Source organism: Cibotium barometz, chromosome 17, assembly GCF_041138505.1.
Source record: "Cibotium barometz isolate CiBa-2024 chromosome 17, ASM4113850v1, whole genome shotgun sequence".
Lineage (NCBI taxonomy): Eukaryota > Viridiplantae > Streptophyta > Polypodiopsida > Cyatheales > Cibotiaceae > Cibotium > Cibotium barometz.
In genome coordinates, this window is record NC_141062.1 from 47531064 (window position 1) to 47554613 (window position 23550).

Sequence of the window (23550 nt, forward strand, 5' to 3'; positions counted from 1 at the left end):
GGCCAGCATAGCGCCAGCAGGGCAGCGTGGCGGAGGGGCTAGTGGGCGGCAGTAGCAAACAGCGGGTGGCAAACAGAGAGACGGAAAGAGAGAGATGGCGGGGTGTGCTGGGCACAACAGGCGAGGCGAAACAGGGGATGATGGGCAGCGGGCGCACAGTGCGAGCGGAGGGGCTAGCGGGCGGCAGGCGGGCGGCAGTAGAGAGAGATTTGCTTGATATGTGTACTGACTAAACAAACTGAATCCAAAACATTACAAAAATCACCAGTGTAACTAGTGATATTTCCTTGCTATTGAAGCAAGAGCTACTTATTTTTCTTTGGCATTACATCTCTCTTTTGCTGCATAATATATTAATGGAATATAGTAATTAATGTGAAATTGCCGAGACTCCTTATGTACATATTTTTAGGGTTTCATTGTGCACATACATACAAACTGAGGTCTTCTAAAAGTAAATTATTAGACATGAACCCTTCCATGAACAAGAATAGTAGTCCCCAGAAAGTGCTTTGAGGGTGGTTCTACACTTGCCACCTGGGTACACCACCACACCACATTGTTCATGGGGTGATTGCATGCCGAGACTCGCCATTTAGGACCCCTTTCTGTTGTATTCAAACTCCGATATGACCACAAGGGCATCTCCCAAAGAGAAACTCAATGGAACACTTTTCAAGGAGGGGTTTATCACCTACAGATCATAAATGCCACATGATTTTTAGAGCTCCAAACTTGATTGCAATTTGCCACGGTACAAAAATGCACACTTGAATGCATACCCTTGCAGAAAGTACCTTCTTTTAGGTCATAGAAAGCTTTACACTTACAGTCTTATCACCCATCCTATACCCAATGGCAACCTCATCACGTAGGATGGCTCTCTCTGAAAGCTCTGCAAAGGACACCATCTCGCCTGGTTTTATATACTGCCTGATGTCCTACATTTCACAGCCAATTACGGCATCATCTATAAAGATAAAAAGGAATTCAATAGTCATATCAACTCTTAGGTCTTGTAAATTGAATGAAGAATGCATACATAGGTACCTTCATATAAATCTCATTTCCCCAGGAGTTCAGAAGCTCAGTCCATATATCATTCAATTCACATTGCTCAGCAACTGTTTTCAAGATTCAAAAGGTGTGAAGAGATTGCAAGATAAGCTGGAATGTACAATTCATGGAAAGTAGTTTTGAGAACGACCTTGGGCTGTGACAAGTCCTGCAATCTCATCTGTCCCGATGATGGTCAGGTTCGGGCGTAGATTCATGACCTAAGAACAAAATTATCACAGGAGGTGTTTGGTCAGAGCCATAAACAATCAGAAAACAGGCCTGGCCATGCGAAAAGTGCAAACTTTGACCCATCAGCTGTTGGCCGACGACCTGACCAACATCCTTCTTTTTGGGGAGGGGGGGACGTTGTTGAGGGATTTCTTATAGATAGGGCCCCCATTCAAGTACACACTGTGCTTTGTGCGTACATGCAGACACACTTTATCACCCCATGAAAATTTATCATATGTTCCCATCACTACATCGATGATTAATAATCATCAAATCTGCAACTAACTCATCTAGGAATTGCCCACCTGTTTCCCAAGCTCTGCATCCACAAATTCCGCCACTAGGCTAGCAACCTGAAGCAAGAATAAGAGAGAGTTTGGATACACGCTTAATCATTGAGTACTGAATACAGTATGTTCTAGAAAGGCTTGCAGCTTCTATTCAGCTATGAATAATCAGTTGATATTGAGTACCTTCATCATTTAAAACCAAAAGAATATAGTTCTCACCTCAACCTCCAACTGCTTGCATATACTTTCAGCTAGGAGGAGTGCCAACACTGACTGCTTATCAGGTCTTGATTTATCTGCGAGGCAAATCAGAACTTCTAGACATTGACATTATGTGTTCTTGAACTTCCGGAAAGTCTTCAGCTAGCTATCTAAGTGCTGAAATTTGAATTTATAGTGATTCCATGCCCTAAAATAACCAATCATTCATTTACCTCCTAGTTTCCACGTGTTGTCTGCAATGACCAAAATGGAAAGAGGCATCTTTGTGTTATCAAGGTTTTTAGATTTTCTAACTGAATTTCCCATCTTCCATTTTGAAGAGGGATGAAGTATTGCTGTTTTCAGATCTGTCCTGCTCATAGGGTTGCCAACCTGCATGTGAAAAGTTTATAGTTGTCAGAATGCAACACAAGAATGACAAAAAAACCCTCAAGGCGTCTTGAATAGGCAGAAAACAAAAATGAATCCAAACATCATGTCATCATGCCACCTGATAGCATGTGTCCCATAGGGACTGGCATCAGCACAAGTAGGATCCGGTTCATGGGCTAATCACATTGAAGGAAAACGATCCCATGAGAGAGGGCACAACTCGACAACCGGCTAAAATTCCTCGTCTTCAGGAATCGGTGGGTGGAAAAAAATCATTTAAGATATCCCTTATATCTGGGTTGCACACATACCTTCTGGGTTCTGTAGAACCAAGTGCACAGTTTGTCTGAACAAGGTGAATGGAGTCCGATCAGCGACAACAATGAAATCTCCACCACCTCTTGTTTGGAAAATGGGTTCCTTCTGGTAAAAAATGTGAAATTACTTGGAATCCAACACAATGCACTAAATCCACCTCATAACCCTTTCCGTAGCTTTCGCACCAAAGCAGTGTGCTCAAAAATGGATTGCAAAGGGAAAGTGTAGTGCAATGGCAGAGAAAACACCATCATACACATTTAGGCCTGTTTCCATGCCCACACAGATTTTTACTGCCGCTTGTAATTTACAGGCACTCTCCCCCCTCACAGGGAAGGGATAGGGCACAACAAAAGGTTTGGGAGTCCATGCTAGGCTGATTTTGGATTGACATGTGTGCATTAGTTGATGCCCCTTTTTCGATAGATGAGCTTAGACATGTGATTCAGGCATTACCACATAGTAAATGTCCTGGGGATGATAGCCTCTCTCCCACGTTTTCCTAACCATTGGGGATGAGATCACTATGGCATTACAAGATATGTGGAACACGGGCTCTATGCCTCCTTTTCTTATGGAGGGTCTTATCCACCTCATTCCTAAGGGTTGTGATAAGACTAACATTTTCCCACTGGAGGCCTATCACATTGCTTGGGACTCACAAAATTCTTGCCAAGGCAATGAGCCTGAGATTGCAGCCAGTGTTCCAGATAGTCAAAGAGGCATCTTTGATAACATCTTTTCCTTTTGGGAGGGGGTAGAGTGGGCCAAGGCAAGTAATAAGCCTTTGGCTATCTTGCTACTTGATTTTGAGAAAGCCTATGACAGACTTCTTAGAGGGTACTCTCGCATGCATGGGATTTCCTCAAGACTAGATCAGAGGTGTCTCTTGCCTTTATCAAGGGACTCACAACACTGTGCTTGTAAGATCCCTCCTACCCATACAAAAAAGAAAAAGAAAAAGAAAATGTTAAATAAATAAAAAAAGGACCCACAAATAATAAAATGGTGTATTGTTTTAGGAAAAATGTGTAATGGAATGTGCACATGGGGAAATTGGTCAAAGATGAGTAAAAGCCCTTGAGAAATTAAATTTTAGGCAGGAACCTTGAAATTTTATAAGGTTCACATGCGCATAAAAATTATAAAGGTGCACTTGTGCATGTGCACACATGTGTGCACTCATGCATAGCTGCTACACTTTCTCTCTCCTCACCCATATACCATTTACCATAATCTATAATCACCCCTTGCTTAACTACAACAGCCCAAAGCTTTCCTATATCCACCTTGGGTGGTACACTCTTCATTTTTGTGTATTTCCAAGCAAAACAATCCTTGAACTCTTTTAAGAGAGCAATGAGTTCTTCTTCTTCCAACCAATTAAGTCTTTCATAATGTACATAGGTTTGGTATCCTCCCCTAGCTTTACGATGTCTACCTCCTTAACGTCTATTGGACCGTCACGTAGGACGTGGATTGGCCATTTTCCTTCACTCTTTTGGCCGTCAATCGGACCACTTTTTGTTCATTGATGGTGTAGGTTTTGAAATGGTCCGGCAGCATTGAGAGCAGGCCTGGCTTGTCATCCTTGCATCTTCTATTCTAGCCATCGCCTTCTTTGCCTCTTGCTCGACTTTAGCCAAAGCCTTATTTCATTTTCTTCTTCTTGCCTTGGTGGGTTTAGGCATATCAGGCTCTTGAGACATGGTTTTCTCCTCTTGTTTTCCTACCAAGGTTATCGTACTCAATTCCTCACCCCAGTTCTTAGAGAACTCCTTGTGTACCTTAGTGACTTCGAGATATATTAGCCATTAGGCATCCGTGGGTTAGCCACATGCACTGTATTCGTTGTTTTAGTTGGAGTATGCTTTGCCTGCCCTATTGATGCTTCCACAATTGGAGTCAGAGGAATAGAATCAGCTGGAGGCCTCAACTTAAGAGTAGGACAATCAAAAGCCAAATGTCTAAATTTATGACAAGTGTAGGATGCTGTTGCAAATACTCCCCATTTCAATTCATAGTATTTTTCACCCATATAGACATCATCAACCTCCACTGCAATGGATGTGGGGTGGGTTTATCCGTATCCCATAAAATGCAAAATCTATTTCTGTTATAGGGGACAGATAACAGTGCCAAACATGCGAGCCAATCTTGGCAATGCATCAGAGAAATCTACTGGAAATTAACCATCTCAACCCATGCTAGGCATTGATGCTTTAAGAGGGCTTGATAGTCCTTCATGGGTGTCCATGAAAGCACATGCACCATCTGACGGCCATAAAACAAAGGCGATTTTTCTAACAATTGCTGCTTGTATATTGTTTTTAAGAGTACCACTTCGTAGAACGAAACATCATTTGCAGAAGGCATTTGCCTAGGAAAAAGCATAATGACCGTGCAGTTTAAGAATTTCTTAACTCTCTACAGTATAGTCTGAACTAAAATTTTGTGTTTCAAAGTGGGTTTTGGCTTATCCGAGGCAGTCTCATTTTCTTCAAAATCCTCTAGCCCTAGTCTCCATCACCATGGCTTGAGCTTCCATCTCCATCTCCATCTCCACTCTCACCTCATGTGCTCATGGCACCATGATATCCAACATGGTATCAGAGCCGGGTAAACTCTTCCTCTTCCAGAATTCTTCCTTTTTCACAACCATCATGTGTTTCCATGTTGAGCCCGGGTGAACACTTACTCCTTTGCGTTTTTATCTCAAGCCATGGCCATCATCTTGCGCTTTTTTCCCATGTGAACCACTATCATCATCATCATCAATAAACCTACTGTGACATGCTGCTCAGCCCGCCTTCTGACGCTGTGGCTCTGGTTCCTTCTGCCTGCCTGCGTTCATCTCTACTGCAAAGCACGTCTCCTATTTGCCACCTCTGTGGATCGCCACCAGCCATATGGGGAAGTGTTGGTATACTGACCCTTCCGCAGTGATGGTTAGCTTTGGGAAGCATTGGTATACTCACCCTTCCCTAGTGATGGCTACTCCTTCCTCGTGGTGCCTATGGCTATATGGTGGATGCCCTATCAGATATCTACATTAGGAACCTGGTGAGTGGGAATGGACTGATGTGACTAACCCCATGTGGAGCATACCTTTCTTTGGCTACACTGTGCGTAATGCCAGGTTGCTCATGCTTGGACGGACCTAGAGAATTCCCACTCTTAGGCCTCACTGGGAAACGTATGACATTACACCCAACATTCAGAGGAGATTCTCGGAGAGACACTGGCAGCCACATATCCCACTAATGGTCTACATGGTGGGTTGCCCACCAATTAGTGGATATCTATTTTTGGCATGGATCCCTCTTGTCCTACATGCCTGCTCCATCCAAGACAATGTATCATTGCTTATGGGAGTGCAAAAGAACAGAAAGGATCTGGGTATCTATAGCCCTGCTCTTTGGCAGATTGAGGAATGATTCTATCTATATTACTTGGGGTGCTATTGCGTAGTTGAGTCAGTCTGGCCCACAGCTTCTTTTTGAAGGCAGGGGAGCAGATCCTGTTATACTTAGAGTAGAGGCATAGCTCAGAGATGTTTGCTTCAGGATATCCCCCAGTTACGATACACAACACCTCCGCTGGGCATCACCTAGGAGAGTACTGCTAGTATCATGGCATGGCAGATCTGGAAGACCAGATGCTCAGAGGCCTTCGAGGGTATTCATGTTTATGACACCCAGTGTATTTGCAGTATATGGAGTGACATCGCTCATACTCTTTTGCACGTATACAGGGATCTTCTAGAGCTGCGCAAACAAAACGTAGCAGCTTTATGAGAGAGTGGAACCATGGTATTTTCTTCTCCTCCACTCCTACGAGGCTTTTATGGCAGCATAGTGCCCCTGATTGGTTGCGATCCCCCTACATTTTGGTTTGAGGTCTCCCTTTGTATGATTTTATATTACTTAATAGAAGTCTCTTTTCTGGGAAAAAAATAAAAATTCAAGGGCCTTTCGGGGGCTAAAAGGTACTCCGCCCTTTTTTTCGTGTGCAGCAAGAGAAGCCCCAGCAAGCACACAATTACAGGCAGCTTGGGCTAGATTCAGCCAGTGTTTGTTCTCCGTTGGTTTCTGAGCTAGGGTTTCTATGTTTCTAGTATTTCGGTGTTATAGAGTTTGAACAGTTGTATACGTGATTGCAAATTTTCTTGTTCATTTAACCAAGCTCTGTGCACGTGCGTGCGTTCATCCCAGAAACACTACCTGTGGGATTATTACTGTAGCTCAGCACGTTAAGTGCAGGTTTGCATCATTGACTGCACTTGAGAAACTAAGAGCAAACCTGTTGTATCACATGAATATTTTGTAGTTGTCTGCCAATCTTACGATTCATGACACGCTGCCTTTCTTCCCCGGGTGTGTCAGCCAGAATTATCTGATAAAGCCTTAGTTTGGTTAGCCTTGAAAGCCAGTACTGGCCTAGGAGTTACATATTTACACACTATCACATAAAATAATTCATTCATGCTTCAGTGGATCAAGTCCAGCATGCATAGATTACACATTACCTTATCAATTTCCTATACTACACACATTCATACATGCATACATGCATGCAAATGTACGTAGGTCTGATATGGCAATGATAAGAAAACAGATTTTTAAAGGAAATAGTTTATACCAGCTCACTTCCGAGTCCGACATAATCATCGTACTCTGTTATCATTTCAGTCACGCGCGGATGCCATCCGAGTATTAAAATGCGCTCTTTGGGTCCTGCCTGCCAGTCTGCAGCCTACCCACGATACCAAAACATGAGACCTTTCAAAATACAGCTTTTGTACACAAGTCCAAGATGGTTAATCTTACACTGGAAAGTGCCACAAAACTAAACCCTAAACCCTTCCAAGCACCAACTTGCCTTGGAGGACTGGTTTGCAGCATATGGAGTAAAAGAAGTATGCACCGAATTTGCAGATAAGCTGCTAGAGATGTTCGCAGTGGGATTTTTTTCTTTTGGACTATCGAGTGCTGCTATGATTGTTTTGGGAGCTTTCTTGTATCCATCTTTTGCACAGATAATCAGCAGCTGAAAAACAAACAAAACAAAAGGAGAAAATAATCAATCTCATAGACCATCATCATAGTCAAAACTCATAGACCATCATCATAGTCAAAACTCTCAATTTCTTGCTTGGTATCAGAACTGCCAAAAATAGCTTCAAACACTGCATCAACCTGAAACTCGAATATGGGTATACTTAAAGGAAGGGTGCAAAACTAATTCAATGTTTCATCCTTAAGCCAGAATTTGTTGGAAGCCTTGTACTTCCCTTGGCAGTGAGCTCAGCTTGGAAGATTATTGGGAGCTTGACAACTTGCCAAATTGGAGGGCTAGATGTACAAAGCCTGTTGAGGATACTCAGACATACCATGTACTGAGGCTATTGAGAGTACACTCTTTCCTCCATCTGGTTTGATACAGTCCACACCCTCTCCTCTACTTAAAACTGTTTTCCAAGTCAGCAGAGGAATGTTCTTATGAGTATCCATGGACACATAGAGGGTTCAACCTCGGGTTCACCCTCAGGGCCTCTACTCAAAAGATGAGATGCTTTGCCCACTTTGTAACCCTGTTCTTTTGACACAGTGGGCTTGCAGCCCTTTAAAAAAAATCCAAAAACTGTTTCTTCCAACGTAAAACAAAAAAGCATCTGCCTGGAGGGCAGATTACAACCCTCTATAGAGGAGGGCCGTCAATGAGGTCATAGCTATAGGCTCCTTGCCATAGTTTTTTTTTTTTTTGGGGGGGGGGGGGGGGGGGGGGGGGGGGGGGGGGGGGGGCGCTCTTTGGCTGGCCGCTCTAGGAGGGTGTCCATGAGGGATGGGAAGAAACCACACTACGGGTCTGTAATGCCACCTTCACCCTGGGTGAGAAAGGGCCCCAGGCCCCAAGTGCATAGGTAGGTTGTGCTACGCTGCTGCATAATCTCTAAGCTGCTCTGCACACATTCCTTGCATCCCTGGAATGTGTCGATGATGTCTATCCACATCATGAAGCGAACGGTCTCCATTGTGAGGTGACCATGCCCTCTGTATAGTCTCGCTGCACCCTGCCTACCAAATGTGCAGGTTGCTACACTGTTGACAAGCACCCACCACGGATCTGTGGGGGTCAGTGAAGTCCAAAGGACTAGTGAACCTCTGCTGTCATCCGAAATCAGCCTAGGCAAGGACTCCCAAATCTTCTGCTGTGCCCATCCCTTTGTGAGTCTCTACAAATAACAAGCCACAGTAAAAACCTGAGGCAATCCTCCTGACCATGTTAGGCTCTGCGTGGAGCACCCCTTGCGAATCTTGCAACTGTCGAACGCATCCCCTGTTATGGGAGAGGCCATGTGCAGCAAAGAAGTGTTTGTTACATCTACCTCCCATCTAAATCCAGAATGACTCCTGTGCTTGATCATGAAACTCTGCACGTTGCTCTAAAGAGAGTCCTGCAACTCAGTCCTAACAGTGCATAATGCATCAGAGATCCACTGGGCATCAGGGTGTTTCTCAAGTTCCCTCTGCAAACCACACAATCTACGCCTGATGGCTCTCTCTCTATCCAAGATCTCTTGCCTCCTAGCTGGGGCTACACTGTTATAAAGATCATTGACACTCTCTAATGCAAGAGCAACTCTTTGCCTAGATTCAGGAGCATCACAAGCCCTCCAAACATCCATCACTTGCCGAGATAACTCTACATCTGAGTAAAGAGACTCTGGTATGCTACTTGGGAAGGAGAGTTCTGGCTCTTCAGATCTGTGATGCACAAAACTATAGGACAATGATATGACTTTGAAGTGCATGGGGCAATGAAGATAGTGCCACCTTTATCAAGTGCCCAATCATCACATAATAGCAGTCCAAGGGGGCATAAATGCAACGTGCACCACTCCTGCGATTACTCCAAGAAAAGAGGAGCGAATATGGATTCCTATGGAAGTCATCCTCCAACCAATAGTCCCTACCATGAAAGGAAAAGATAAATCTCTCCGAGGATGCCCTCTCAAGCGGGTGAATGATGCCTTCATGTCCCCCCTTTTTATCTGTGGGTTGCTCAACCATGTTGAAGTCACCTCCAACCATCCAATGATCTGCTTGAGGGAGAGAGTCCGTGATGGCATTCCCAAAAAAAAACTTTATCCTCTGAGGTTGGGAGCAAACACATTCAGCACACCAATGTTCAATCCATCCTGCAGAAGCATAATCCACTGTGCTCTGGCAGGGATAATAACTCCATGGCCAATCATATAAGGAATAATTGCAGCTGTTACGGAAGTACATACTCCACCTTTAGTTCCATCTGCAGTGGACCAAAAAGTGTGCCCAGATAAAAGCTTGCCAGATCTAGTGGACTGTGTGGCATCAAGCTTATGCTCTTGTATGACCAAAATATCCATGGGACCATCCGTAACTGCAGGGTGAAGCTGGTTCCTGATGACCTGCAAGCTTGATGGTGAGATATTTGAATCCATCAACTGCTTCTTCTTTTCAAGTATGGGTGGTGTTCTCTTCTCCCTCCTTGACATCCCCCTCCTAATTCTTGGCCTCAAAGAGGACCTCCCTCCACTGGTTTTTGAGATTGTTCAGCGCGGCCACCTTCAGCATGCAGCTTGCAATGCCCCTCCAGACAGATCCAAGTGAGGTTTCTATGGACAAGTGTTGCACATCAACTTCTCTCCACTCAAGGTTGCAAATGTTTCTAGCATCTATGGTTCTAGGAATCTGCCCCCTACCTGGCTGCAATGGGACTTGGGCAAGTGGCACTAGAGTGAGAACACCTGGCTATCCTTTTTACTCCTTGATTGGGAAGGAGGATCCAGCTCCACGGGATTGAGGGTGCACTGGCCATGGCTCATTGGAGAGATCACGGCGTTTCTTCCCACGTCTGCTCTGACTTTTGGAAGAGTTTGCGGAACAGATTTTGCCTCTACAAGATCTCCCTCTTGCTCTGGCTGGGGGGCCATAGGATTCTAGCAGTGGGCAGCTGGTGCCCCAACACTTGCAATAGTTGCGGTGTCCCTCACGAGTCTCAGCAGCACTGCCTTTAAGACTGCGCAAAGGTGCAATAGTTTTTTTTTTCTTTCAAGAAAGAGACTTCTATTAAGTATGAAAAAAAGCATACAACAATCACGGCTATAAGCCAGAATAGAATAGAATCACCCCAATATGTAAGGTGATTTCAACCACTGAGGAACATCATGATGCCATGAGAGACCTGTGGGACTAGAGGAAAAGAAAATGCCATGGTCCCACTCCTGCATACATACAACGCACTTTGCTTGCACGGAATGAGAGGACCCCTGAATACGAGCCCAAGTAGCCATGAGAGCATGGATGATATCACCCCATATAGTACTAATGCATTGACACCCAAAAATCTAGACACACTCAATAGCCTCCGTGCATCTACCTCTCCAGATCTTCCATGCTGTAATACTGGCAACAATCTCCCAACTGGCGTCAATCCTCTGTCTGGGGGGGGGGGGGGGGGTTGTATAATCGGAGTGAGAGACATCCTGCAATAAACCATGCTAGGCAATACCTCTAACAATGAAAATAGTAGAGTCTGTACCACTACCCTCGTGGAAAAGCTGCGGACCAGACTAGGAAAGCCAAGCAACTGCCCCCCAAGTCACATGCCTGGCGCGGCCACTTAACTTGCCCATAAGTTGGGCTATAGAATCCCAAATACGATGTACAGTGTTACATCCCCATAAACAATGCTGTACAGTCTCAAAATCTGCCGCACATCTCGGGCAAGTAGGTGCTACGCTGAAAACCGATCTCCACTAATTGGTGGGGAGACCACCATGTAAAAATAACCAAAAGAAATGAGAGACTAGCTCCTTCTGTATGAATGCCAAAGCCTATGCCAATATCTGCCAAAGGCTTGGTTTATTGCCTCTTGTTGGTGCTTCTCCCGTGCGTGCATTGGTGAATTGCGGAGATTGATCTGCAAAATTCTTTGGTCAGGTTTGGATGGCACCACAAACACTTGTGCTAGGGTAGCTTGGCTCATAGTTATTCAGCCCAGACCAGAGGGGGGGGTTGAATATTATTGATCCGGATGTTCAGTGCAAGGTGTTGCTTTGCAAACTTGTAGTCAGAGGTTTCCTACCAAGGCATTGAATATTATTGATCCAGATGTTTAGTGTAGGGCGTTGCTCTGCAAACTTGTGGTCAGAGGTTTTCTACCAAGGCACCGAACCTTGGTAGGATTTTTTCTCGTCTCAGATTTCCGGATGTACACCTCGTGTTGGGAGAGATTGGCTATTTAGCACACGGTTTTTGTTCACAGAGGTTGATATTAGGGCACCATCTTCCCCTCTTATTGCAACCATTGTCAGAGCATGAGACCATTTTTGCGACAAAGGCTTCCTAGGTCTTTGGATGAGGCTGATCGACAACCTATTATGTGGAACAAGTTCATCAGGGATGAGGTCGGTCGGCCACTTGGTGCATCTTGTTACATGCAGTGGTCAGGATGGGAGGGATGTGCATACGCAGTTCTTGCTTGGAAGACCTTTAAGAGTCTTCCGGTGGATCGGAGACCTACATCCATTCAGCATCTTAAGGGCTCTTGCATACGTATTGATCAAATTGATGCAGCTATTCTACATGAGTGGCTCTCTGGGACCCTTCATGGAGACAATCATCCGAGTTGGCTAGGAGTCTTTTCGAGGATAGGCATACCTCTGCAAGTCATTGCTCTCCCAGGCTAGGACGCTACATATTGCATCATCTATTCTATCATGCTTGGAGGGAGATTGAGGAGATGTAGCATGGAGGGGATCATCCCAGATACTAGCAGCCCAGTGAGGATTGTTGGTCATTCAGGGAAGCACTGGTTCATTGATCCTTCTCCTCAGATAGTGACTCATGGCTCTTGGTGTTTGTGGCTATATGGTGGCAGTCCTATCAGGTATCTTTAGTGGGATCCAAGAGCGTGGGAGTGGATTGATGCCTTCGATCCATTCAAAAGCCTTCCCTTTTTCAGTTTCACAGTCCGGAATGCCAGGCTTCTCCTCACTCGACAGATGCATAGATTCCCTACTCTCAGGCTTCATTGGGAGAGTTATGATATCTCTCCAATGATATGGCGCGGATATTCGCATAGGCTTTGGCATTCATATAGAAGGAGCCAGATCTCTCATTTCTTTTGTTTATTTTTACATGGTGGTCTCCCCACCAATCAGTGGAGATCAGTTTTCCGTGTAGCACCTACCTACCCGAGATGTGCGACAGATTCTGAGACTGTACAACATTGTTTATGGGGATGTAGCACTCCACAGCATATTTGGGATTCTATAGCCCAACTTATGGGCAAATTGAGTGGCTGCGCCATGCATGTGACTTGGGGGCCAGTTGCTTGGCTTTCCTAGTCTAGTCCGCAGCTTTTCCACAAGGGCAATGGTACAGACTGCTATTTTCATTTGTAGAAGTATTGCCCAGCATGGTTTATTGCAGGATGTTCCTCACTCTGATTATACACCCCACAGATAGAGGATTGACGCCAGTTGGGAGATTGTTGCTAGTATCATAGCATGGCAAATCTGGAGAGCTAGATGCACAGAGGCTATTGAGGGTGTTCAAATTTTTGGGTCTCAGTGCATTAGTACTATATGGGATGATATCATCCATACTCTCATGGCTACTTGGGCTCGTATTCAGGGGTCCTCTCGTTCCACGCAAGCAAAGTGCGTTGTATTTATGTAGGAGTGGGACCATGGCATTTTCTTTTCCTCTAGTCCCACAGGTCTCTCATGGCATCATGATGCTGCTCAGTGGTTGAAATCACCTTACATATTGGGGTGATTCTATTCTATTCCGGCTTATAGCCGTGATTGTTGTATGCTTTTTTTCATCCTTAATAGAAGTCTCTTTCCTCAAAAAAAAAAAAAAAACTACTGCACCTTTGGACAGTCTCAAAGGTAGTGCCGCTAAGTCTCATGAGGGACACCACAACTATTGCAAGTGTCAGGGCGCCAGCTGCCCACTGCTAGAATCCTATGCCCCCCCAGCTAGAGCAAGAGGGAGGCAAAATCTGTTCCACAAACTCTTCCATTGACACCACCTGGGAGATTATTGCTAGTATCACAGCGTGGCATATCTGGAAGACCAGATGCTCAAAGGCTTTCGATGGTATTCATGTTAATGATACCGAGTGTATCTGCAGTATATGAATTGATATCATTCATAATCTTTTGGCCACCACCTGGGCCCATATACAGGGATCTTCCAGAGCTACCCAAACCAAATGCAGCAGATTTATAAGAGTGGAACCATGGTATTTTCTTCTCCTCCACTCCTACGGGGCTTTTATGGCAGCATGGTGCCCCCGATTGGTTGAGATCTCCTTACCTTTTGGTTTGAGATCTCCCTTTGTATGATTTTATAATACTTCATAGAAGTCTCTGTTTTGGAAAAAAAAAAACTTCATAGAAGTCTCTTTTCTGGAAAAAAAAAGAATCAGCTGAAGAGGGTCTTGACTTTGCTTTGTAATGTTTTAAGAGTTCTTTCTGCTCGTTTTCTTTTTGTAGTGTTCTCGTATAGATGAAAAAGCAGTCGGCTGGTTGATGTTGGGGCCGTTGTCAGAGGTCTAGATGCTGATCATGATGGTTGGTGTTGAGGCTTATTTACAGGCTATTGTTGGAGCTTGGTGCTGTGGAGCAAAGGCTCAAGGTGGTACCCTGTTGACTAGTTGCTGTTGAGTTGGAGCAGATGAGTACATGCTCAGATTGCTATGCATGTGTTGCTGTCTTTTGGTTGAGTTGGAGATCCTAGATAGAAGCTCAGGTTGCTGACCATGTTGACGATTGAAGGTGATGCGCTGGATCTGTGTTCAGACAAAAATAATTAGGAGAATCCACTTTATTTTATTTTGAGCCTTTGGGCATAACCTTAGTAGCACAAACCTTAGGAATTTAAGGCTCCCATATTTGACCTTTTTAAGGCGGCCAACTACACGTGAAAGATTCCGCCGTTGATCTAGGTGCACCAAGAAACCGCCTGCATGCATAAGCACACCAGCTATGCCTAACTATGAGGAGCAAGATCAATCAATCTTGGTGGGCTTCATGGAAGGCTCTGATCATAAAGTATCTCTGAGTTTATGCGCAGATCAGAGGATATGAGGTTATGAAGTTTTTTTTTCCTGGAAAAGAGATTCTTCGATTAGCTACCAAAAAAGAACAGCCACGTGGGCTAAGTACAATGTCAACTCTGTAAAGGGAGCGATAATCAAAATGAAAAAAAGTGGTGATGCTCTCCTCCCCAGGTTGGCCGCTCCGGCGTTGCGGTGGTGGTGGGGGGGACAACCATACTGGTGGTCTATAATGTTAGGTGGGCTCACCACTATTGATAGTGAGAAACGGGTTGTGCCGCCAAATCGGTAGGAAGGCCTCATGGTGCTTCCACATGAGATCAGAGCCACCCTGGAGCTTCCCCCAGTGTCCATAGAGGTTGTGAATGATGTTCGGATGGACTCCACTGGTGGAGTGAGGGTTCCCTCGACTACAACGAGCTCTCCAAATATGCCACACAACAATATTGTTGCAAATCTCCCATCTCTGGCAAGAACCTGAGTCCAATGAACTGCAGAGAGACCGCAACTGGAACCGTCGAGATTTGATGATGAGCAACCTGCAATGCTAGTCCCCCACCATCCTCATATGCCATGGCAAACTCGGCCTGGGTGGCCCAACCCACTGTGCCCCATAGTGAAGATGCAAAGAACCCTCTGCCAAACCTACTAAGTCTTTGGGCAATCCACAAGGCAATGACATTGGGACTCTTGTGGATGGCCACACCTCGAACAGATTGCTGATCTACCTCCAATGGCCAACCAAGTGCCAACTGCTAAGCTCCAATGGGCTACCTACCAACAAAAAGACTATAACCTTCCTCGGCTGAAAACTGTCCCATAGCCTCTTTGAGGCCCTAGGACTGCTAGTGCTCTTAGCACACCCTTAATTGAGTACACCGCATGGCTGGGCCCTAGGATTTAGATGCTTGAGATTGAGGGCACCCCAGGTCGAGGGCTCATGGCAAGCTTGATAGCCATCCTCATGGTGAGAGGTTAAATCACTTAGGCCTTATGAAGCTATTTCTACAACAATTTATATCATGAACAAGACTCCTACTACAGCCGTACATGATGTGACACCCGAGGAGAAATTCAGTGGCAAGAAACCTGATTTGTCTCACTTGAAAGTTCTTGGTCAGCATTGCGGTCAAATGGACAGAGGTGGGCTTGGATTTTGTCTGCACTTCTTGGCTTTGGATTCGTCTTCGATGGGCTTCACGATGTCAGCTAAACAGCCCATGTGCCACCGCTTAGGTAGCGCCCTACACAGGAAGCGAGAACGACATCATGGAGGCTCTTCCGTATTTGTTGTCCTCTCCTTTGTCAAGTAAGAGTAGCAGTCTTTTCGTGCTTGAGGGACCAAAGCGACGGCTTTGTCTTCCTCCTCCTCCGTCTCTTCTTCTGCTGCTTTGTCTTGCTGTTGTAGAAAACACAGGCAGCAAGAACTCGCTTTGATACCAATGTTGGCTCTGGTGGATGTGTGCGCAAGAGAGCCATGGCTAGAGAGAAATGAAATGAAATGATATATTAACGTCTCTAAGAGGCCATAATGGCCTATGAGACATAAATTGAGAGTACATCTGAAGTTGGTGTCTCATCAAGAGAACAACTAAATGAGACTAAAAAGTACAATAAATTGATTGTCTTACAGTTATAAGAACAGAATTGTAAGACTCCGAGATGATACTGAGTAGAAAATACTGGAAAATGTATATCAGGTAGATCCATGTATGCTGATCAGTTGAATATCTCCACCATGGGGCTGTCTAGAATGGAGAGGTCATAGAAGCGAAGTAGGCGCCTCCGATGCAGAGCAATAATGGCTCTGATCTGGCGATGGTGAGGATGCCGTGGTCGGGATCCTGGTGGGCGTGGCCGACGAGCACGACATAAGATGATTGCTCTATCAGTGTGACTCCCTAGGAGCGTGGTCGGTACCCTGATGGCCCAATGGAGGAGGTATTAGGTGTGCGGGTTGGGTTGCCAGTGCTGGTGCCGAAGAAATCCGTCAGGGTCCTCTGTCAAAGAGAAGGAAGAGAGAGTACAAGATAAGACACGGTATCATGGGCACAAAGTACAATGCTTGATTGATTGATTTGTGAGTACATTGGTGCCCATCTTATGGGCTGAAAGTACAACCTCTTCTTTGACCTTATTAAATGAGGTGTGACATCACTACTTACCTCAAGGGAAGATTCCTAGGCTAAGAGACTGTTCCCACACTTAACTCCGATTTCCCGATAGGAAGGTGTCTCTGGAAGGGCGGGGACTTCTAGAACCTCTCCAAACTTCAAAGGTTAACCCTATGGAAGCCAAAAACTTCCAATATACCCATGGGAGCCAAGGAAACCTGAGGAAGATGGAACAAAAGTTCCGGTCCTCCAGCACTGGGTTCCACTGGCATCGGAAGAGAAGAAAAGTTTCCTTGGGCCAAGAGGGAACGGGCTGCTTTCAAGAGTCTGTGAGGTTGCTTCCGCCGAATCAAAATTTTCTTGGAAGAAGCCCCTTCCAAGCAAGCGGGCATTAGTGAAATGCGAGGCAAGCTCTGTGGGAAGCGCTCAGTATCCAATCTCTAACCTGACAACGGGAGGGATGAGACCCGAAAATCTTTCCAATGTGTGGTCTTGACTTCTTTATCAAAATCTGCCCGAGGTCCTAAGTTCATCTTCGGAAAAATGAGTTGTTCTCCCAGCTGGTGGGGGTGGAGGATGATCGGCTTGGGGAGAAGCCATAATGCCAATCAAAGGGTGGGCGGCCGACTTAAACACAGTAAAAACTTTTCTGTATGTTGACAAGACAAAGAAGCGGGAGAGGCAGGAGACGAAAGAAGTTTTATTCAAGACCACTGCAAGCAATTTCGAATTAGGGTTTCCCTCAGGCTTCACGATAATATTGCAGAAGCCTCTCACAGTCAACCTGGCTCTCTTCTCCTTATTGAAACTCAAGCTCTCTGTCCACGAACGTGGGAAAGCTCTGGAAAATCTGAAGGGAGACGGAAGCACCGACTGGAGCGGGATGCACTTCAGGCCAGCCAGGATCAGAGAGCACACCACACAGGCCAGAGCCACCCTTTCCTTTGCAGAAATCACAGTTGCACCAGTAGCTCTCAGCATCAACATTGCACTGTGCCTTTCGTTTGCAGGTTACAGCAGCAGCTCTCACACACAGGTGCAGCACATGACACCCATCAGCTCTGAGTGAATTTGGAAAGCTCTCAGCATCCTGGGCACCACAGAGGGGCGGCAGCCATAGATGCAGGTGTGCTGAATTGCAATGGTGGGCAGATTGTGCACAGGTGTAGTGTGCAGCTGGACAGGTGGCAAAGGTGAGCTAGAGGGCGCCACAGGCGGGGATCTTTTTGCACCATGGCTCGTGGCATCCTATTCCATCTATCGAGGTCCATTGTTTTCACATCTTGATCACAGATGCATCAATAGAGACAATACGTGGTTGCCCTGGGCACACTTGAGAGAGTCAAGATCTTTGGGACTCTTTGTATTGGCAAACAACTGGAATCAAATGTGCTGTGCTCCTCCAAGCTTCTATCTTTTCACATATGAATGTGGACTAGGAAATCTTTTAAATCTACTCTTTCTCAAATTCAAGTCCACAATCAGTTTTAAGAATATTGTTATTGAGAAGTTCTATATACCCCTCTTTGAACCAAGTTCCTTTTACGCCATCTATTGTGATAAGGAGATTCTTCAATTTCTAATCAACATGAAAGAAAGGGTGAATATCAATTAAGCTTCCGTAAACTGAATAACCCATTTATCAAGCATATTGAAAGATGAAGACCCTAAGGAAGGATAATTCAATAGTCTATTAATCATGCCCTACACATGCCCTGCCCCCTCCCCAGCTTGGATTCAACTCACCCATTCGCTTCCCTTCACACTCAAGAGAGCTCATTGACTCCCTAAGGCACACCCTCTACTGCAGATCGTGTAATTGCAAAAGCAAAAAAACCATCATGGGTGAAAGGTGGTGGTTACTTAGCAGCTCTCAAGATCATCATGTACCAAATAAAATTATATTTTTTATGTATAAGAAACTCTCTTACTCATGTTCTTACTATTTCTGCATGAGAGGCTGACACAATTCTTACATGCTCAGGAGAGCTGACTAGAGTGGGCTAATAAATGGAGAGTGGATGCCGCGATGGCCAATGGCAAGGTAGAGGCTAGAAGTTCAAGGTGGCATGATCTGATGTGTATTTTGTACTATACACAAAAACCTTGGACATGGTTGACAACTGTGGCTTTTTTTTTTTTTTTTGGGGGGGGGGGGGGGGGGGGGGGGGGGAACAATGGCCAGCACTGTGATTAATACTGGGATGTCATTGAACATGGAATTTTGGTGCCACCTGTCTCTCCTTTGGCAACATAATGACTGCCACCCTCAATACCACACCCAAATCCCTTTTCTGTCCTTATCTCCGAGATTTGACTATGGATAGGGCTTCTTCCACTAGTGCATAGAGGATTTGAAATGGCACTTTTGACGACTTCTATGAACAAGATCCCCTCCCACTGTTGTAACCTCTCCTAGGCAACTTGCTTCAAGAGGGACAGCTCACCTCCACCACACACAGGCAGATCAGGGATCTTCTCCGCTGACATGACGTGCTCCCATCACAGAGGCCTGACCCTCTTTGTGCTCTGAGATTGGTACCGGCTGAGGAGGGATCATAGGATCAAACTTGTGTGCTCTTGTGAAGAGACCTTCAGTTGTTGATTGAGGAGGACGTTTGATGCTAGAGGAAGCTAGGGTGCAATGAACAATGAAGCTAGATAACTTCTGTGAAGATGGGCTGGAGCAAGACTCTGTAAATAGCAATGGCTACTCCTCATAGACAGGGCTTACATACATGAGCTAGCTGGAACCCAGGTATTACACGATGAGGATGAAGCATCAATATCCAACATCTGTGACTTTGTACTTACTTTACCTATTAAAAGCATCTCTTCTAGGCATCTTGACTCAACAAAGACAGCCTAGTCTACAAAGACAATGTGATAAAGGTTCACAGCTGCTCCTCATTCCTTCCTCTGTGGTTTTCTTTTCTATAATATGTTTCTTTGTTCTTTGTTATATCAAAACAAAATATTAAGCCAACTGTCACAGAAAAGCCATCATTACCTTATCAGTAGCTTTGAGCTGCAGTTGGTCTTGTGGGTGAAAATTGACCTTTCCTTCACGAATAAGACCACACGCAATAGCCTGAAAAAGATGTACATACGTATGTAATCAACAACATAATTGAACGTTCCTCTTGCAGCTCTGTTCTAAAATGTTTTCCTAAGAAGTATTTACCCCTGGAAATCCCCTTCGCACTTCCTGATAACGAATTCCAGCAAGGATTGGATAGCTTCTCAAATTTATGACTTGTTCTGTTTCAAAATCCAACCAAGTAGTAAGGAAGAAGCCCCCTACAAGGTAACAAATATGTGCATATATGCTTGTATGTCTATCTACATCTTAGCTTTAACCATACACTCTTTATCCACTCAAAATACTAAAGGAAGGACAAGCGATTACTGTCATGCTCAAGAAGTTCTCGATAGACATCAACTAGTCCCCGCTGTCGCGAACATTGGACCAAAATCTTGGATGAGAGATTTTGCAGTGGGTTTACTTTCAAGCCTGTAGACGACTTCAAAAGGTCCGCTGTACTCAAATTAAAAACCTGATACGATTCAAAAAGGTTGAGGCCAATTAAAAGCATTAATCAATCAGAGACCATCACTCTTCCACAGAGAGAGAGAGAGAGAGAGAGAGAGAGAGGGAGGGAGAGAGAGAGTGTACAATATATATATATATATATATATATATATATATATATATATATATATATATATATATATATGTATGCATGTATGTAGGTATGTAGGTATGTATAAATGTATACACTCTCTCTCTCTCTCTCTCTCTCTCTCTCTCTAAACGTCATGTTCTCTGCGCATATATATATGTATGTATGTATGTATGTATATGTGTATGTGTATGTGTATGTGTGTGTATATGTGTGTGTGTGTGTGTGTGTTTGGAGGTTCGCTGCGTTCTAGGGTTCACGACCTGCTGTTTAGCTCGCTCTTCTTCTCTGTGCGCTTGTGTGTGTGCGTGTGTGTGTGTGTGTGCGCGCGCACGTATGTGAGAGAGAGGCCTGCTCGCTTGCGACCCAGTTTCTCTCTTCGACTGCTCGCCTGCGATCCAGTTCGCATATCGCTTGCGACCCAGCTTGCTTATCGCCTGCGACTCCCTTTGCCTTCGAAGCTGCGACTCTACTCGCCTGCGACCCAGGTCGCCTGTTCGACTGCTCGCAGTTCGCCTATCGACTGCAACCCAACTCGCCTATTGCTTGCGATCTTGTTCGCCTCTTCGCCTGCGACTCCTTTTGCTTCGAAGCTGCAAGTCTACTCGCCTAAATTTCAAAGCCCCCTGTATACAGCATACAGCTTTCAAAAAAAAAAAAAAAAGAGTTGTTTAGCAGTGTTGTACAGACTTTACTCTTGCAATTATGTCTGAGACTGTTGTGACCTATGCTCGCCGGGATAATGCTGCAGACAGTAACAAGAGGCAGCATGCTGCAATTGAATCTGTCACCATGATCAAGCAAGATTCGTCAGATGCACAGTTTGTATATGAGGCTTTATGTGAGGACTTTGTAGACAGTCGTGTCAAATGGAAGGACCCGCCTCCTTCTTTCAGTTATAAGATTAAATTGCCGACGATTGTGTCTCCTCTGCGTAGATACTCAGAGAAAGGGATTATTCTCTTCTTTCCAGGTAAAATGCCTTCTGCGCAAGAAGTAGCTCAATGGATTCAGTCCATTCTAGGTGGACCCTTTGTAGATGGAGTTCACTTTGCAGCAAGGGGTTTTTATGATGTATTACTGTCTGATGGTCAATATAAGCAGCAGATGCTTGAATCTTCTCCCCTTATGTTTGGTGTACAGTTGGTACATGTGTTACCTTGGTCCCCGACCAAGGACTATCAGTCCTTGATTAGGCATCGTTGTCCTGTTTGGGTCGAGGTCGTGGATTTTCCAGAATATTTGAGGGAACATTTGCCAGGTATAGCAGCCACTCTGGGCAAAGTGGTTTGTGCACCTCGTCCTACAGGAAACAAAAACAGATTTTGCATCTTGTGGGATACAGACCATGAGCAACCACCAACAATTGCTGTTGAAGTAGAAAATGTGCGTGGCATGGGTGCACGTTACTTCAAATTAAATTGGGGAGTCTTTGCAGGTGCTTGTTTCACTTGTCATAAGTTTGGGCATATGGCTTCTGAATGTCCTTCTCTGCTGCATCCTCCGCCGTTATCTGCTGTACCTCCCATCTCAGCGAATGAGCAGCCAACTCAAATTAAGGAGATACCAACAAATCAAGCCACTCGAAATACTCAAAAGGAGAAAGAGAAAGGAAAAGCTAAAGTTTTTCCACAAGCTGTTTCTTCTTTGGCAGTGTCTAATCAACCCAAGGATAAAGGAAAAGATAAAATATCTTCGGCTGAATGGAAAACTCCGAAAAAAGCTACTATGGTTCGTCGTGCTCCCGTTCCTTCACGTAATTGGACTGCATCTGCCACTATTACACAGTCTTCCACTTCATCGACTATGCTTTCTAGAATATGGTCAGATGTAGTTCGAGGTGCTTCCTCGAGCATGGATGCCGATGTAAATGCTTTGGATATGTGTGTTGATACGAATATGCATGAGTCTCTCTTGATTCAGGGCGAGGGCTCTCTCCCTGATTCAGTTGTTGTTATGCAGCATTGATTTTGCTCGCTGTTCACTGTATATACCTTTGTACAGATTTGATGTTTGATGCTCCAATAAAATGTCTTTCGTACAATATTAGAGGACTTTGTGATCCAAGTAAATTTAGGTTGTTTTGGCACTATGTACATAAAATGCAGCCTCATCTGGTGTGTGTGCAAGAACACAATCAGCATACCTTAGTGGGTCAATCGGGTCACTTTGCTGGTTATGATATATTTTATGCGGGCACTCAGCATTACTCGGGAGTTTTTATGCTTGTTAAGCATGATCTACAACCAATGTTGGCCTACAATGATTCTGCTGGCAGATGGATGGTCATTCAATGTTTATTGTATGGACAAATTTATGAATTTGCAGCAGTTTATGCACCACAAAGCTCAGCTGACAGGGCAAATATATGGTCACAAATGTTGGCTTATCCCTGGCTCCATAATGCATTCCTTTGTGGAGATTTTAATAATGCTCCATCTCCTGAATTTAATTCCACTGGAAGAACTCATATGCTTGGAGCTGAACGCAGAACATGGAATGATTTGCTCTCTTCTTGCAATATTTTGGACCTATGGCAACATGTATTCCCTCATCTGCAAGGGTTTACTTTTAACCACAATGCTTTTCCACATATCTGGGAACGTCTGGATTGCTGGTACTTGTTACATGCTGACCAATATGATGATTTTGTTTGTAAACTATGGATTGATCGTTCCATGTTACTCTCTGATCATTCTCCTTTATGGTTAGGCCTTTATTTCGACATGCCACAGGATCTCTCTATTCTTCAGAAACATAGGCTGTTGCTTTTAAACAACAGTTATCTTGTGCATGCTGATTTCAAGGAAATGGTTTTGCAAGCCATTGAGCCCTTGCCCCTTCAAATGCATGAGGACATTGACATTGCTTGGTTTCAATTTGTTCAGCGCATGCAGGCTGTGATCTGTGATTATGGTCGTTATTACATGGCCGACTTGCGGGATCAAATCTTGCAGGCTAAAGAAACATGTCAATCCATGGCTGATCTTGCTCAGCATAGGATTTTAAATACTAATGAACAAGAATCTTTAATGCAGGCCAAGCATTTCCTCATGCTAAATGATCAGAGAAAATTGCAAAAATGGTTGATACGTTCGCGACATCGAGCTATCATAGATAAGGGTTGCTCTTCCAAAGATTTTTTCA

The 23550-nt window shown here is 44.7% G+C and overlaps 1 protein-coding gene across 4 annotated transcripts in view; it reads right to left on the reverse strand.

Moving 5' to 3' along the window:
• Positions 1-312: 312 nt before the first annotated feature.
• Positions 313-23550, reverse strand: part of LOC147630099 (putative ion channel POLLUX-like 2) — a 57542-nt gene continuing 34304 nt past the window's right edge. Inside the window, exons 8-20 of one of the 4 annotated variants that reach the window (XM_086811719.1) lie at positions 20130-20277; positions 19905-19981; positions 19731-19811; positions 7419-7541; positions 7134-7247; positions 6795-6887; positions 2015-2174; positions 1800-1876; positions 1596-1643; positions 1208-1277; positions 1051-1124; positions 831-941; positions 313-694 (exon numbers count right to left, since the gene is read on the reverse strand). In XM_086811719.1, coding sequence (XP_086667845.1) covers positions 596-694; positions 831-941; positions 1051-1124; positions 1208-1277; positions 1596-1643; positions 1800-1876; positions 2015-2174; positions 6795-6887; positions 7134-7247; positions 7419-7541; positions 19731-19811; positions 19905-19981; positions 20130-20277 — 1275 coding nt within the window. In that variant the 3' untranslated portion in view covers positions 313-595. Of the gene's footprint in view, positions 695-830; positions 942-1050; positions 1125-1207; positions 1278-1595; positions 1644-1799; positions 1877-2014; positions 2175-6794; positions 6888-7133; positions 7248-7373; positions 7542-19730; positions 19812-19904; positions 19982-20129; positions 20278-23550 lie in introns of all 4 variants that reach the window. The other 3 variants (XM_086811718.1, XM_086811721.1, XM_086811720.1) reach the window with 3 other exon arrangements.